This window comes from Eurosta solidaginis, chromosome 4, assembly GCF_040869045.1.
Source record: "Eurosta solidaginis isolate ZX-2024a chromosome 4, ASM4086904v1, whole genome shotgun sequence".
NCBI lineage: Eukaryota > Metazoa > Arthropoda > Insecta > Diptera > Tephritidae > Eurosta > Eurosta solidaginis.
Genome location: NC_090322.1, coordinates 5,798,474 through 5,816,654, shown reverse-complemented (window position 1 = coordinate 5,816,654; position 18,181 = coordinate 5,798,474). Strand labels below are relative to the sequence as shown.

General features: G+C 30.6%; 2 protein-coding genes across 10 annotated transcripts in view; one reads left to right on the top strand and one right to left on the bottom strand.

The window, feature by feature from the left end:
• Window positions 1-18,181, top strand: part of Usf — a 61,635-nt gene that overhangs the window by 35,020 nt on the left and 8,434 nt on the right. The gene's annotated exons all lie outside the window — the stretch shown is intronic.
• The window catches only part of LOC137248865 (serine-rich adhesin for platelets-like), a 124,195-nt gene continuing 106,536 nt past the window's right edge, over window positions 523-18,181 (bottom strand). For all 9 annotated transcript variants that reach the window (XM_067779809.1, XM_067779806.1, XM_067779807.1 and 6 more), the window contains one exon: window positions 523-13,290. In XM_067779809.1, coding sequence (XP_067635910.1) covers window positions 13,244-13,290 — 47 coding nt within the window. In that variant the 3' untranslated portion in view covers window positions 523-13,243. The remainder of the gene's footprint in view (window positions 13,291-18,181) is intronic.

Sequence of the window (18,181 nt, the reverse complement as noted above, 5' to 3'; positions counted from 1 at the left end):
ATCCCTCGGTATGCACGCTTTTCGTAGAAGGGCCTTATTCTTTAACTAGATTCTAAAGGAAAGCTCGTAATAAAATTCTAAGAAGGTAAAACCATTCTTCTTGAACTCAGTATCAGCCTGGTTCTTGCTTCTTCTTGATATTTTCCATACAACGCCTCGATACAAAAATATGTCAATTAATCGAAACCAATGCTTATTTCCTTTCGACTTGACATACTTCTGCACCGCGAATTGGCTTGAATTCCCTTTAGCATCAAGTTGTATGGATTCACCTTGGAGGCATCGCTACTTTCTTGAGCAATATCAACAAAAATTTTTGGTTACTTTTTCAAACCGAGGTTTCAAAAAGTTCTTTTAATGAATTTGAAATCGACGCAGACGGAGTATTCGGCTTTCTATGAATGCCTGAAAAGCACGTTTGTACATGAAATCTTTTATTTTTACAAATAAAAACTATTTTCTTCATTAAATTTATGTACCAAAATTATTTCAAAATCACGTGAAAAAATGATTGCAATACGATTTTTTTTTTAATTTTTCAAATTTATTTAATAATTATAGTTTAGTTCAATGTTTTAGCAGCTAGAGTTATTTTGATTATTGATATATATATATATATTTTTTTTTTTTAATATACACTCACACCTATTATGTAATTTATTATATGTGATATGCACATTAGGGTGTAGCAAAATAAGAAAGAAAAGGCAATACACTTTTTTCTTTGCTTGGGGTATAAAATTTGTAGCTTGGTGCAAGGTGCGTAATACCTGTACAAACATTTTTAAGTAATAGGAAAGACTTAAGATCGATTTTTAAGTTACTTTCAACTTACTAGAGTTTTGAGACTTGGGATATAAGTAGCTCCGTGCCCTACCAGAAAACTATTTACACCATTAGAGGAATTCTTTTTCTCGACTCTAGAAAACTGTTGGATATCTTACCAGCTAGTAATCGAGTGGAGAATGATTGTAGAACTAGTGTAAATTCAAGTCACGTTAGAAATCCATTCGAAAAGTGCATTACAGTTCAACTGGAGAACTACATATATATTTTTTCGATTTTATAAATATGTATGTAGGTTGTTTGAGGACTTGTATGTAGATGTTTAGTATCTTGCATTAAATTTTAAAGTAGCTTTTCGTTAATTGGAGTGTAGAGGCTTGGAACATATCTTCAAGGCAATGCAATGCATCGAAGCAAATTTCCGCTAGATGGCACATGGATCATAATATGTATTTTGAACTTACACAAACTAAAGAAAAAAACAAAAGAATAAAGTAGGATATTATGGAATACATTTTTCATATACAAATTGACAAAAAACGGCTTCCCCTTTCCTTAATTAAATATATAGTTTGGACGAATTTTGCCATCAATCAATTACAAAACCCTTCAACGCTCGGTGAGCAGGACGCTAAAATTTTTTGCACAAACCAAAAATTGTGATTTTTAAAAGCAGTGAGCACACTGGCTGACAGGGGGTTCAACATGGCTGCGCATCCGGCTGATACAATATCAAGATACAAACTTCAAAAATCTGCTGAACACAGTGCAACGCCTCTGCTTGAAATAAAATTGCTGCTAACTTTAACTATCTTTTTTTTGCGTGCTCAAAGCTACTGATATACACCCCAAGCATTTTTTCTTTTTTGCTTCACCCTAATGCATACATAAACTTTTTGGACTATACGTATTAAGTCGTTTTTAAGCTAAGGTTTTTCTTTTCATTATGCTAAATTTTTTTTCATGTTGCCCATACACTATTTTGTTTCTATAAACCTTTGACCGTTTCAACTTGTCACTCTTGGCAAAGGCATACTTTTGTTTTAAATTTCAAATACACAGTTGCGGTCATAAAAATAGCAGAATAAAAAAAATTTTTTTTCGACATTTTAATAATATTTTATTTAAACTAGAAAAAAGCAACTAGATAAAACAAAATTTAAAAAGCTTAAACAAAGTTTGCAAAACAAATTAATTTTCAAAAATTATGTAAATGAAACTTCAAACTTTGTATGTACAGTTATTTTCACAAAAAATGCAGCGCTACATTTTTATTGAAAAAACTCGAACAATTTTTGCAATTCCAATCATTTAGATGTAGTTTGTCGATAATTGTAATACTGCTTGGCGAAGATAAGTAATAAACACAACTACAGCGGGTTAGGGGGTTAGAATATACCTGCGGTAGGTATGCCTGTCGTAAGAGGCGACTAATATACCGGATTCATGGGATTTGTGTAGTGCAGCCCTTTCAAGTTGCCAGCGCAATACATAGCTTCTCTAAACCCAATTGTCAACCAATTGTCAACTCCTCATGGATCTAGGAGGTGGGAGGGCGGGATGGCCTAGAAGGTCGCATGTGGTCACAACAAATCGTTCCCGAGATGGTCGGGCTTGGTACCGGAACGTACCGGATCTGCATCCGGCAAAGGACCATCAACTCGATAACACACCCCAAAGCTTTCGGGAGTGTCCCTATCGCTACAACAACAACAAAAACCACAATTGTTTACTCTGTCCTTTAAATATGCTAAATAGGAAACTCAAAAATAGCAGCACTATACGTTAATATATAAGTTTCCAAGTTTAGATCCTGGCCATTTTTTTAAGTTATTGGTTTTGAATTTATGGATGTGTTCAAACATCTTCGCCTCTTGCCTGGCAACACTTAACGCGTGCTCCACTGTTCGCCACATATTTTCGGTTGAATCTAAGACCGGTTATTGTGCTGATCATTCCATAACTTATACTTTCTTCTCACCACACTTTTTTTCACTCGCTTACTGGTATGTTTTGCCATATTATCCTTTTTATATATGTATCCATCTCAACTGCATTCTTTTGTCAGCGTATGCAGGCATGGTACCCTTAAGGGTACAAAAGAAAGTTATCAATGCAACCGAAAATGTTTGAAATCGAACACATACCGTGGTATGAGAAACAGGCACAGATCATGATGGCAGCACTTGCACGTTTCACGACCTTTTCAGTACACTTCGTCGGCCTTCTTGCGGATTCGCGGCGTCTTTTAGAACCAAATAATACTTATTTGCTCCACACGCTCCATAGAATAGTTGGCCATTAGTTATCGGAATGTTGTTGTTGTAGCAGTGCTTCGCCCCATCCAATAGGTGCAACCGATGTTGTTGTTGTTGTTATAGCAGTGGGGTGCAACCGATCACAAATTGTCATCAATATCCTCTAACGGGAGCCCAAGGAAACTTGCTGTTTCAACAGGGTGGACCATAATGTGAGGGGTATTAGAGGCGTTGGTTCCACACTACAATTAAAGAGATGGTTGGTGTCGCCTGGGGACACATTGCAAGCAGGGCATACATAGTGCGATGTAGCAAACTCCATGCTTTTAGCAATGCGCTGTTGATGATTAAAGGTATGTTCTTACGATTTTGGCAGGCAATTCTCTTTTTAATAATCTTCCCACAGTTATAGTGTTCAGCCCATGTTGTTATTTAATCTCTCTCACTGTGATTCTTGGGTCTTGTTTTGCTAGTTGAAACACTTGCCGCTCAATGCGAATGATTGTTGCTCCTTAATACCCACAGCTTTCGGCATCTTTTTTTTATTTTAGAGCATGTGTGATTATTTTGAAACAGCGCCCAATATTTTTTTTCCTTTTCTCTATAAAATTTAAGCTTTTGTTTAATTTTATTTTATGAAAATTCGCGTTTCTGACCGGCTCAATTAGCTTGAAAATACCAACCAAAAAACAAAAAAAAATTAACTAATTGCCTACGTTTAGGTTAAATTTTAATTCGAACTTCTCGCAGCCAAAGCAATTCCCGTACAAATTAAACTTCAGTGAAGAAAACAGTGGATTTAGAAATAATGCGGTTATTATGAACAGGTTTTTAACGCATGGGCACAAAAAGCCAACTGCGTATATTCATACATACATATCGCTCATTTACTTCAATAGTGTCATAACTGAAAAAACATGACTTTTGAGTTAATAACATATAAACGTACCCAGTAAAATGATCTATGTTGTATGAAAAAATCTTTATGATCCGTTAAAAATTTACCACGTGCTATACAATTGAAAATATGCCTTTATATGCGCAACCTATGGCAGTTAAAATCTTTGAATGGCTCTCCTGGAAAATTGTGTTTTTTGAGTTATGACACTATTGAAGTAAATAAGCGATATGTACATAACGGTGCTTAGGAAAAAATAGTGGATGCACCGCTGTTATTTTGTGAACATAACTGTAGATACATATTTCGATTTTAATAAAATTTTCGAGCATACATTTTCAATAGTGTTAAGACGTTAGTTAAAAACAAAATGTTGAAATCAAAATATCGTCGACGATGCGGTAAAATTTGCTAACTCCATCCAACAAAATTTTACCGTAGAACGAATTGAATGAAAACATTGGAATTTTAAAATGTATTAAAAATATATGGATTTAGCAACTGTTCACAATTTTTAATGGACTGTGGATTTTTAGCAAGTGGTCGCAACTTTGGCAAGTGGATACAACATACACTTTTCTTTTACAACTTCTTTGCATTTGTAACAAAAAGTCGCTTTGCGTGAAAAAAGGAGTTAGCCGCTTTTACCGCATCGTCAACGATATCGACTGATGAGTGGAATATCGCACTAACTCGGCTGCCGTTTCGAAAACACTCTATCTCAAAATTTTATTGAAGAACGCACTATCTGAGCTCGAATTCAATACATTTTGACATCAACTGGAACGTTTATGAAAAAATCTCTGAGGCAGCGCGTTCCTCAACCAAATTCTAAGATAGCACGTTTTTGAACAAATTTTGAATTAGGGCGTTGTTTAAATATTATCTGTGATGAGGCGTTTTCGAAACGGCAGTCGAGATATCGTGATATGCCATTCAGCAGTCGATATATATTTTTGAATTTTTCTATTATTTATTTGAACGCTGCTGTATGTATGTACATTATAATTTTACTTGCGAAACTTTTAGTTATGCTATGCTAAATACACGGTAGAAAAATTATGCAATACATATCATTTTTTTTTTTTGCCATCATATAAATATTTATTTTTGCTTTCGTTTTGGTTTTTACATGTTCTACAATAAATTCTTTTTAGGCTTTGAAATTTTCACTTGCTGTTTGATGTCTCAAAAGTTTACATATAAATTAATCACGAACAAAAAATAATTACATGTACAAACGTACATACATATTTTTGTTGCTCTAATTATAAGCCGTTGAATTTAGTTGCTTAACTATATCGATTGAGTTAAACATATAGTTAATATCTTACTCGAAATTTTTCAAAAATGCTATCTAACTAACTCAATGCTTACATACTTATTTGCTACATTATTTAATTATTAGTTTTTTTTAATTAATTTTTTTATGATTATTTTTTTTACATATTTAATGTAGCCAAGTTGTTGGGTATATATGTCTCTTTTGTGTACTTGTTTTATATATACATATTTTGTATATCAAATTTCGGTATGTACAAGAAGTTGGAAGAAAATATTTTGCATAGAGGAATTTGGAATATTTGTATTTGTAAATTTTTAAATTGCTAACAAATGCAGTTTTTACTTGTTTATTTATATATATATATATTTTTTTTTTTTTGAGTGAAGAACTAAAGTGAAGAACAAAATAAAATCCATGAACAAGTAAGAGAAAATTAATTAAAAAGTTGTTGTGTAATCGTAATTTCATCTGATCGCTTTTATTTAAAAAGTATGTTTCTTTACAAAGTTTTTAAATACATTCAAGTTAATTGAAATATATGTATGTAATACCGTTTTCACACAGAAACTTAATCGAATAACAATTTTATTTAATGAAATAATTAAGTTTCCCCTTTCATACAGGGCCTTTTGCTTCATTAAGTGAACATCTGTCAGCAGCCCCAAAAAAACATTTCGTCCTAACGAAATATGTGCCCATTTTCGAAAAAGCCATATTATCTCTGGCAGCAAATGCAGTGAAAAGTAAATTTTGAATTTTTTCGTGTTTTTCTATTTTTCGTAAAGTATTGAAAATAATTTATTATTGATTGTCATTTGTTACATTGACAATAAAATTCGAAGCACCAAGCCAAACCGACTGGATTATTCACTCGATTAGGCAGTCAATAACGCAATAATGAGATAATTAAGAATTTGTATTTTGTATGGAAGATTGAGTTCCATTAGGGCTTTAATGTAGAAAACTTGACTAATTATTTCATTAAGCCTCTGTGTGAAATTGGCATAAAACTGTGTTCTAAATTGTTACAAATTCATAAATTTATTTTCATAACAGTGTAAGTTCGTAAAAACTCCAATACAACTACCAATACCGTATTATATTGTAAGCGAATTGAAAAAAAACCGCCAAATTTTGCGCATAACATCTTATGGCAGATCCTGCGATTTGTGTGAAACAACGTAGTCTGACTTTGTCTTTTTTGTCACTGTGACTAAGCAGTGATTTGCAGTGATGACAATCACTGACTGACCCAATCACAGCCTTCCCCACAGCAAAACAATTAGCTGCGACAATATGAATCAATCAATCCCCGATTTGTGCTGCCTTCTAGAGCTAGAAGTCGCTGTAAACTACAAAATAGGACTTTGTGCCTTGTCGCACTTAAGCTACTAGCCACGACGTGAGTGCATGCGGCTATGCCAGCGGTTTACTACGAAACCTGGCGCTACATAGTCGCAGCGCAGCTCACGGTTTTATTGGTTTATACAATCGCAGCTAATCACGCATGTGACGAGAGCTATGCTTGTCTTTCAATTGTCAAACGAGACGCATATGCTGTCACATCACAGTCAGCAATTGGTTAATAATTGCTTTTTGTTTATATATAATATAGATCAGAGCAATTTAACCAATTTCGTTTTATAATAACATGTTGCTTCAACCTCTTTCATTTTACTCGTGCTTATGTTGTTTACATGCCATTTAGTAGTTATTCGAATGAGTGTCAGTCGCAGTATTCTGGCGTATGTTTTTTTGAAAATCGGCTACAAACGATTAAGTCTATTGTAATAGTATGAGTGATATTCTGATAAAATTGATAAAGCTACTGCCAGCAAGTTTTATTTAAAAATTTTGTAAATTTCACAGCACAACTATTTTAGATTTGTTGCAGCACAGTGGCCAATGCATTTTTCAAAATGAGCGGTTAACACAGATAGTTTTTGCTAAATATGTTTATAGGACAACATGAGTGTTATAAAGGGTCTCACAAATCACAATCTCAAATAGTCACAAGTTTGGTGCCCAGAGAGATATTAGTTGTTCATACAAAAACTAATTTCAAACAAAACTTTGAGCCATCATCTGATGGCGGCCACCGTGGTGTGATGGTAGCGTGCTCCGCATATCACACCGTATGCCCTGGGTTCAACTCCCGGGCAAAGCAACATCAAAATTTTAGAAATAAGATTTTTCAATTAGAAGAAAATTTTTCTAAGCGGGGTCGCCCCTCGGCAGTGTCTGGCAAGCGCTCCGATTGTATTTCTGCCATGAAAAGCTCTCAGTGAAAACTCATCTGCCTTGCAGATGCCGTTCGGAGTCGGCATAAAACATGTAGGTCCCGTCCGGCCAATTTGTAGGGAAAAATCAAGTGGAGCACGACGCAAATTGGAAGAGAAGCTCGGCCTTAGTCTCTTCGGAGGTTATCGCGCCTTACATTTATTTTTTTTTTTTTTATGCTACTATGCTGAGCTAGTAAGTTTTTCAACAAACATTTTTTGAGCATATTACACATTTAAGAAAAATACCATGATTACTCTGTTGCAAAATAAGTGTTGTGCAGTGATTTTTTATTGTTGTAGTGCTTTTAAAGCGTGCCGAAAAATTGCTGAAGCGCTTACATTTGTCAGTTCATCAGAATAAAGCTGGTTGGCTGCGACACAAATGAGATTTTTTTTTTTTTTCAATTTTATTAGCGTTTTTATTTTTATTTGGCAATTCAGGTAAATAGAAAGCTAGCATATCGAAATAATTTTTTAAATCTTATTTAAAACTTATAAGCGAAATATGTAGTGAACAGTGATTGTATCTGCTGGTGTGGCACATTGGCATCACGTAAACTGTAAACCTCAACACATAGCGGTAAAAAAAAGTTTCTTGTGCCCAAACCTTACGGTTATCTTCATTGAGCAAGCTTCAAGTTGCTCAGATTTAATTCGAATTTTTGGAAATATTTTGGTAGCGGCTGTGGCGTATTTTTTACGTATAACACATAAGCAAAATTTTTGCATGCTAGAAAATGCACAGCACTCACAAAAATCCAAAGACCCTCTGTGAGACGTACGTCGTTTTAATTTTGTTCTCAGTCACCCGCAATCGTAGAGAGAACATTCTCATTCTCAGTTTTCTCAGCTACCATTACCAGCTTGTCAGTGGGGGTGTTTTTCAGTAGTAACTTTTTTGTTTGCTGAAATATATACGATTGTTTTTTAAAAATACGTCTAAGAGACGTATCGTTATCTTTTACGTGACTACAAAATTTATATGTAATTTTTGCCTAAAATGGTAATTTTAGCTAATATTTTTTAAGTATAGTTTAAAACAGTTAATTCATTCAATTAAAGTACAAAAAAATGTATTTTATTTGATTTTTTTTTTTTTTCTATAAACTGAGGTTCTTCGAAAAAGACTGATTTTTCTAAGGATAAGTCCAAGACAAGTCAAACTTAATTTTTAATATATTAAAAAAACGATATTTTCTTTAAAAAAACACTTAAAACAAGTGAATATATACATGATATATATGATTAAAAAAAAAAAATGTAAGTTTTTTTATATCTTTAGGGTCCTTAAACTTGAACACGTCTCTTAGACGTACGTTATCTTTCTAGGGTTAAAAATGATATTAAGATTTCTTTAGTTTATTAAGTTTCCAATTTTGCTGAAGTTTTATATTTAAACTTTTTAACTAGGAAGTGACAGACATAAAAAATTTACTGACGTGCCACTATTGCTTCTTTGTTATATACAGAATTTAATATATATCTCCATCTATCTATCATCTTATCAAAAATTAGGGTACAAGTTTGAGAAAACGAATTAAAATACGAACATGGCTTACATATAGGGCAGTACTTATACGAAAATGTCAGAATTGCTGACATAAGCAGGAATCCGATCGTAGTCGAAAACGGATTTGAACCCAATGATTATTGCTGCAATGAATTCAAAACATTTTGGTTTGGTGAATTATATTTCTGTTTGGCCTATAGTTTGAACATCAAAGCGAAAATGTCACAATCCATGCCAAAAATATTTATTGGTTTCAAATGCGATTCTGACAAAAATCAAGATTCGATGACATCCCTGAATTTTTAGGGAGTTCGTGATTGAAGATTTGGGATGCGAGTTTATTGATGCCCATCGCACTATTTAAAATGGACGAAATCGGATGGTAGCCACAACAGCTTTTTTACATATTCTAAATTCGAAGAAAAACTAAAAGCGTTTTTTTTGTTTTTCAGTGAATAAAATAAATATAATTAAGAAACTTCATGTGTAAACTGAAGTTGCAGTTCCAAATGAAATGATTTTAAAATTATAGAAATTTGCTTGGCACTTTCCACTATTAAGTAAATTAATTTCATCGTAACTTAAAAACTGTTGAATATATATCATAACAAAGCTCGAAATGTCATCTGCAGAAATGCGAACAATTTTTGTAGTTTGTATCCCCCCCTTACTTAACTCCACGCTTCGAAGCCATACTTCGAAAAAAAAAAATCACATTTGGTACACATACATATTCTTGTTGGTATATTGAAAAAAAATTCTATAAGGGGGCATACCAGATTGATAATCACGCTCACTTTTGTAAAACAGTAAGCAAAAGTGGCTCAGTAAAATTGAAAACACAATGGGCTTATTCAGAGCTCCAATCATGCAATTTTTTTAAACTTATTTTTATATTTGTGTTATTTTCTTTTTTACTGCTCTTCTTTGATGGTCAATATTTTTTAAACGAGGAATGGTAATCAACACTCAAAACTTGATGTGGTTTTAAAGCAATTGTTTATAGATAAATAGAAAATGTCTTTAAATAAAATGTTTTCATACATTTAAAAAGCCATGAGGGTCGTCCCCTCTTAATTCATAGAATTAAAATATAGTTTTTGTAGCCTACTATAAGCTGCAATTTAAAACATAAGTCAGATTCAATATTGCGAACATTTGATGAAAAATGTGCCGCCAAAGTCACTTCCAACAAATGCAAAGTTTAAGACCACTCAAAACTTGATATATTTTCAAAACAATGATGATAGAAACATTTTTTTAGTTGCATATTAAAATATGCTACATAAACTACATTTGAGTAGTGAATAAACAAAAATTCGTATTCCCATAGAATTTCATATGAAAATACGGCCTTTTGTTTAATCACTCCTCATTTTATGTGTTGATACTTCTTTTCGATAATAAACATATATATTTTTATATTTTTAAGTGCCATTTATTTATTTAGAAGGTTTAATGTAGTCATATATAACGTTGCCGACATGTCCGGCTAGTAGCTTAAAGCTGCTTTGTAACCGAAACGTATCGGATCTATATCCGGCAAAGCACCATCAACATCGATAACACTCCCCAAAACCTTCGGCATACAACAACACCGAATTGGGGTAGTGACTGCCAAACTAGCGAAATAGTAGATTATTCTCAGCAAAATATTACAAGTATAAACATTATTTTAACAATTTTATAAACAAAATCGTGTGCGCCCGCAAAACTTATAATCAACACATTTCTGCTAAACTGTCAGACGACCAGTTTAATGAATTTCTTCACTAAAAGAAATATAAGTGTGCTAAATATGTCCAAAACTCTAATTTATATAATAATACATTTACAACAAAAACATCACAGTCATGCGAAATAAATCGTAGTGAATAATTTGTAGCTGTTCTAATAATTTTTGCGTGTCGACTACATTCGCACATTTTTATTTGACTTACGCCATGACTAACAAATACAATCACTGTCTTTATATAGGCTACTACTTTTAAAGAGGCTGAATTATGTATGTTTGTATGTATGTATGTATGTATATACCTAAAAATAATAATAAATTAAAAATATTTACCGCTTAAAATAAAATTAAAATACAAAATTTAAGAACGCTATAAATAATTAACTGAAAACAAATTCAACATTTAAATTTTTGCCATTGAAATTTTTTTTTATTGATAGCGCACATACTTATGTATGTATGTAGGTATTATAAATTATTAAATTATTTAGTTCAATTTCAATTATGAATTCTTTTCATTGAATATATTAATTATTATAATTTTTTTTATTAAGTTTTGATTAATATTCATCGTTCGTAGTTCATCATGCATTAGAGCTTAGTGTATATAGCAATTACTAATGTATTAAATATATAAATAACCTTAAAATACTTACAAAATATATACATATATAAGAATTTTAGTTCACTTTTTTGCTTTCTTTATTTTGTGTTAATTCTTTTTAGTTCTTTTAGCTAGTGATAAATAATGTTTAATATCGCGTGACTTTGCTGACGTAAGTATTCTTTTGTTGTGAGCGGTGTATGTGTGTGTGTATGCATGTGCACATTTTTCACTATATTAGATGTGTGCTTATTGTTCTTGTTCATGTATAAATGAATGCATTATTTAACCAGTCCAGCAACTGCTTTGCTATTCTAGTTTTGTTTTTTTTTTTTTTTTTTGTTGCTTATTTATGACTTTTTTTCCTGCTTTGCAAATACTTAGTATTGAAAAGTTTGCAACTTTTAGAGATACTTAAGCAGCATTTCAGCAGGGTGCAACAGCGCAAGTATTTCTATGCAATTTGTTTTATTTTGTGTTAATACACTCGCACAATTAAGACGTTATTGATATTGTAAACGGCAGCACATGTGTAACTTTTTTTATTTTATTACTCTAAAAAAAAGTACATTTACAATACAGAACAATTTATACATAATTAAATATATGCAAATATATGTATATATTTAAATATTTTACAGTTTAAAAGAGAGAGCACAAAACAGTCATTCCTTCCCGAACTGGTTTAGTCATATTTACGTTGAAGACAGTCGTTTTCCACGTACGTGTGTGCAAGGGTGCATTTGACTATTTTTCATGCGTATCTAACTCTAAATATATACTTTTGTGTGTTTGTGCTTGATCTTAGCATAGAAAGCGTGGATCCTTTTCAGTCGCAGCAATTATTCATTTATTTAAAATTTTTATGATGCCATTATTTTCCGATTTTGCTGCTTTTAGCTGAGCATTTCGTCTGCACTTTCACACATTCATGCCGTAGTTGTTTTCCATTTTTATGAACTTTTATTATTTAATGTTTTTTTTTTTTTGTTATTATTTCATATATTATTTTGCGCTCTGCTGCTTCTCATTGTCTCTCTCTTTTGCTATCGATTTCGTATTCTTTATAAAAAAAAAAACTAGCTGACTATTTTCTAAGTTTTTAAAGTAACAGTGTGATTGAAAGATGAAAAAAGCACGTTCAGCAATTTATACAAACAAAAAAGCAATATACTTTCGTGTATATTTGCATTTCATACATATGTATATTTATAAGTTTGTGTTTATGTGCATGTGTAATTTCCAGCATCATCTTCATATATGTATTTATTTATATATAATTATGTATATATATCTATTATATGTTACAGTTAGGGCTTTGCCTGTTGCTCGCTTTTTTTATTATAATTTAGCTTTTTTCATGCTTACGTTCTTTTTATTTGCTTTTTCTGTTCTTTATATAGTATAATAAAACACCTATTAAATAACGTAATTTAAATAAACAACTACATATACGTACAAGTCTGTTTATTTGACAACGTCAACTAATTACAATTTGCCGGTAGTACCAAGAAGTTCTCACAATCCCACCGATTCACTCGCACACAACCCCAAAACGCAACACATTCACACGCGCCGTTGAGATCAGCCAAATGCAGTATTAACTGCCACTGAACAGCATCATTTTCTGCTATTATCGATCGATGAATAAATATAAATAAATCATATTTAGCTATCGTCAAACTGACAGTAACGTCTGCATCACTTTGTTGCAATGATGTGTAAGGATGGCTATGGCATTTTTTTTGCTCAAAACTGTTGCATATTTTTCTGTCTTTGATATTTTTTATCTTTCAAATTTTCTGTTGGGTTATGCTGCGGCGTTGGTTGTAGCTCTTAGTGGTTGTTTTTGTTTTTACTTTATCGCTGCTGCAATATTAACGGTTTATTGTCCTTCGTAGAATTTCGTCACTTTGGAAACTTCTTCCCATGCTAAAATAAAAAAAAATTGGTTAGTGATATTTTCAGCAATTTCTATGATTGATATTATAGTGTTAACTACTTTGTATTCTTTACTTTAATTTTTAAAATAATTTTTAATTGAGTTTTCGTGTTAACTTAAAATTTTTGAATAACTTCAAAAAAAAGAAAGTTCTAATTAGTTGGAAAATATTTAAAATCAAAAATAAATAAAAATAAATTTTATATTTAACCGAAAATAAAAGAGTTTTTTAAATATCAACCTGAATATTGATATACTGGCGATCCTACCAACGGACTTATATCTTTATTTGATACAATTACTAAATGTGGCGCTTTACGTATCGCAGAGCTACTGACCAGTACAATACCGCAAATAGAAGTGCAACTAAGTGACGTGCTACCAAAGAAAATTTGTTTTAGTTGTCTAAACCAATTACAAAACTATCCCTCCATATTTGTTATAATAAAAATAGCATTAAATATAGCATAGCTGAAGAATTAACGAAATAAAAAAAAAATAAAAATTTAATTAATTGCACTATTGAAATTCGTATGCATATAATATAACTATGTTTGTGTTCCCTATATATTCCCAATAAAACAACATTCTGTGCAAATTTCATATAACAGTCGCTGTAAATTATATATATTAAACATTAAAACAAAAAATAAGTGTTGAAAATCAAATTAAAAACATAAAAGTACATACGTATAACAGAAATTTACTAGTAGACATTCTATGAATTTATGCAACATAAACAAAAATACAAAATAAAATTTGCCTAAGATTTGTTAATTAATAAAGAACTCTTAAAATGTGTGTGTAAATAAAATAAAAATTTACAACATAATACTCTTAAAAACAACGATTGGGTTATCCAAGCTACCACAACAATTTTGCACATAATACACACAAGAACAGATTTAAAATGAAGACATCACGATGAAAATGAAGAGATTTATAAAGAAAACAACAAAGCCATTGCATATTTTTTAAAATCATTGCGACATCAAACAATACAGATATTAATTTCAAGAAATTTTTCAACAATCATCAATCAACTACTTATTAATTTTAATATTTTTTTTATTAAATTTAATTTTATGTAAGTATAATTTTTATTTTAATATTAAATTAAAAATTTTTCAATTATAATTTAAATTAAAATTTTAAACATTTTAAATTTTCAAATTTATTTTAAGATTATTTTTATATTTTAACAATTTTAATATAAATTATTTAAATTTATTATTTTTTTTTATATAAAAATAAATATTTTATTTAAATTGTTAACTCCCTTTAAAAAAAAAATTCTTAAATATTTTCTAATTTTCAAATTTTTCATTTAAATTTGTTTTCATATGGTTCTACGTTCACCAATACGAACTCGTAATTTTACAAATTCGGAAAATCAAAATAACAACTATACAAATAACACAATGCCTCACAATACAACTCAAAATTCTAACATTAATACAACACAAAACAACATATCTAATATAACACAAGATACTTCAACACAAGATAACTTTACAAATTTTCCTTCTACTAAATCTATTAAATTACCACAATTTTGGCAAGATTGTCCTGATGCCTGGTTTTTACTTGTTGAAGGGCAATTTGAAATTAATAATATCACTGATGATAATTTAAAATTTCAAAATGTTCTAGTTACCCTTCAACGAGATACTATTTCTAAAATTTTTGACATTATTAGCCCTCCTCTTTTCAATAAATATAATGCAATTAAAAAGATTTTATGCGAACGATTTTCTTTTAGCGAAGAAAATCGATTAGAACAATTATTTTCAAAAACTGAACTTGGTGATCGTTCACCATCTGAATTATTCAGATTTATGAAATCACTTATAGGTTCTGACTCCATAGTTAGCCAAGAATTACTCTTTAAATTGTGGATTCGTAAATTACTACAAGAAATACAAATTCATTTGACTTCCAATAATAATCAAAACAGAGATGAAATTTTTATTTTAGCTGACAAACTTTTTGATTTAATCAATACACCTCATTCTTCCAAATCTCCTGTAGTCGCAAGTATAAATAATAATATTTTAGAACAATGCGTTAAAAATTTAACTGAATTAACTACGGCTATTTATCAAAATTTAAATAAAATTTCGAATGATATTAATCAATTACAAATACGTTCAAGATCTAAAGATAGAAATAGATCTAAATCTCGAAATTTTTCAAGATCAAGAAATTTTTCAAACAATCGTAATTTTAATTCACAAACAAATATTTGTTGGTATCACAAAAAATTTAAGAATAACGCTCTTAAATGTATACCCCCATGCAACTTTAATCAAAATCATAATTCAAATTCCGAACAAAATTTAAACTGAAACAATACATTATGACGGTGACGGATAATGGAACTATTATTAAACCTACTCCTCGTCTATTCATATTTGATAAATTCAATAAACTTAATTTTCTTATCGATACCGGCGCAGTTGTATCAGTTATTCCTTTTTCTAAATTTAAAATTTATAAAAGAAATTCGGATTTTACTTTGACTGCAGCAAACGGTTCTTCAATTGAAACTTTCGGTACAAAACTACTTAAAATTGATTTAGGTTTAAGAAGAGATTTTGAATTTCCATTCATTATTGCGAATATTGATACACCAATTTTAGGAGCAAACTTTTTAGAAAAATTCGGAATTATTGTCAATATTAAAAATAAAGAAATAATGGATTCTACTACAAAAATTAAAGTTGCTGGATCTTCTGGATTTTCTGATATTTTCTCACTCAAAATTCCTATCGTCGAAAATAAGTTTTCAAAATAACTTAATGAATTTCCGTCTATTACCTGTGAACCAGATTATACTAAAAAAGTTAAACACCATACGGTTCACAGCATAGAAACAAAAGGTATTTTACCATTTTCGAAACCCAGACGTCTTGATCCAATCAAACTTAAAATTGTTAAAGCTGAATTTGAATTTTTAGTTAAAACGGGTATATGCAGACCCTCAAATTCTCCTATAGCATCTCCACTTCATCTCGTTCCTAAAAAAGAACCAAATGATTGGAGACCTTGCGGAGACTATCGAAGACTTAATTGTATTACTACACCAGATCGGTATCCTTTACCACATATTCACGATTTAACAATTGATTTAGAAAACAAACAATTTTTTTCCAAAATTGATCTTGTGCGTGCTTACCACCAAATTCCAATGGCAGAAGAAGACATTCATAAAACTGCAATAACTACCCCTTTTGGAATGTTTGAATTCGTAAGAATGCCTTTCGGTTTACGAAACAGTGCTCAAACTTTCCAACGCTTTATTAATGAAGTATGTATTTTCTGATTTCGATTTTGTATTTACATACATTGATGACATTCTTATTGCCAGTGATAATGAAGATCAACATATAAATCATTTAAAATCAGTTTTCAAAAGACTTGAAGAATATAATTTAAATATCAAACCTTCAAAATGTACTCTCGGTGTAAATAAATTAAATTTCTTAAGTTACGAAATTTCAGGCGAAGGCATTAAACCATCTTTAGATCGAATTGAAATTATAACAAATTTTGAAAAACCAATTTCAATAAATAAATTACAAAAAGTTTTAGGTATGAGAAATTACTATAACAGATATATTAAAATGTTAGCAACAGAACTTAGTCCTCTGCATGAAATGTTAACACATGCAATAAAAAACAAACTCAAACAATTAAATTGGACAAATGAAACCACAACAGCTTTCGAAAATGTTAAAAAACTTTTTGCTAAAAATACTTTACTTACACATTTCGACTAAAATGGTACTTTAATGGTACTAGATGCATCAAATGTTGCTATTGGAGCAGTTCTTTACTAGCAATAATATACTAGAACCCTTAGCTTATTTTTCAGGAAAATTAACTACAACAGAAACTAAATATTCAACATTTGATCGTGAACTTTTGGCAATTTATAATTCAATTAAACATTTTAAACATTTTCTTGAACGTAGAACTTTTACAATTTATACTGATCATAAACCTTTAACTCATGTTCTAAATTCTAAAGTGGATAGATCTCCTCGTCAACTACGTCATCTTGAATATATTGCTCAATTTACAAATAATATTCAATATATACGTGGAAAAGACAACATAGTTCCCGACACACTTTCCCGTATTCCAGAAGTAAATGCAATTTCAACTCAAGATATAAATTTAGAAACTTTATATAAAGAACAACAAACTGATAAATTTTTACAAAAAACCTTTTCTGATCAAATTCGAAAAATAATTTAAAAGAAATTCATATTCCAGTTATTAATTTAAACATATGGTGTGATATTTCTACAACCCTTTCGACCTTATGTTCCACATTCTATGAGAAGAATTTTATTTGACAAAATTCACTCATTATCTCATCCAAGTATAAGAACAACTAGAAAATTAATTCAAAATAAATATTATTGACCTAACATGCGTAAAGAAATTAACGATTGGACTTCATCTTGTATCAATTGTCAAAAATCCAAAATTTCAAGACATACTAAATCTCCTATTCAAAAAATTCAAATACCATCAGGTCGTTTTGAACATATTCATATGGATATTGTTGGACCTCTTCCAGTTTCAAATGAAAATTCTTATATGATTTAATAATCGGGGATTGCCCCGTATTGCCCTTTTTTTTTTTTAAATGTATGAAAACATTTATTTGAAGCAATTTTTTAATTTTATAATTTATTTAATAATTTGGGAAAAATTTAAACAACGTGACATCAGGACGGACAAGGCGACAGCTGTTTCGATTATACCTTGTAAATCTCTTCAAAGCCTTTTCTCCCGGGAGTGAGAGTCGAACCCGCACTCCTACGATAGTTGAGATGGTTATAAACGCATTCAGCTACGTCATGCCTT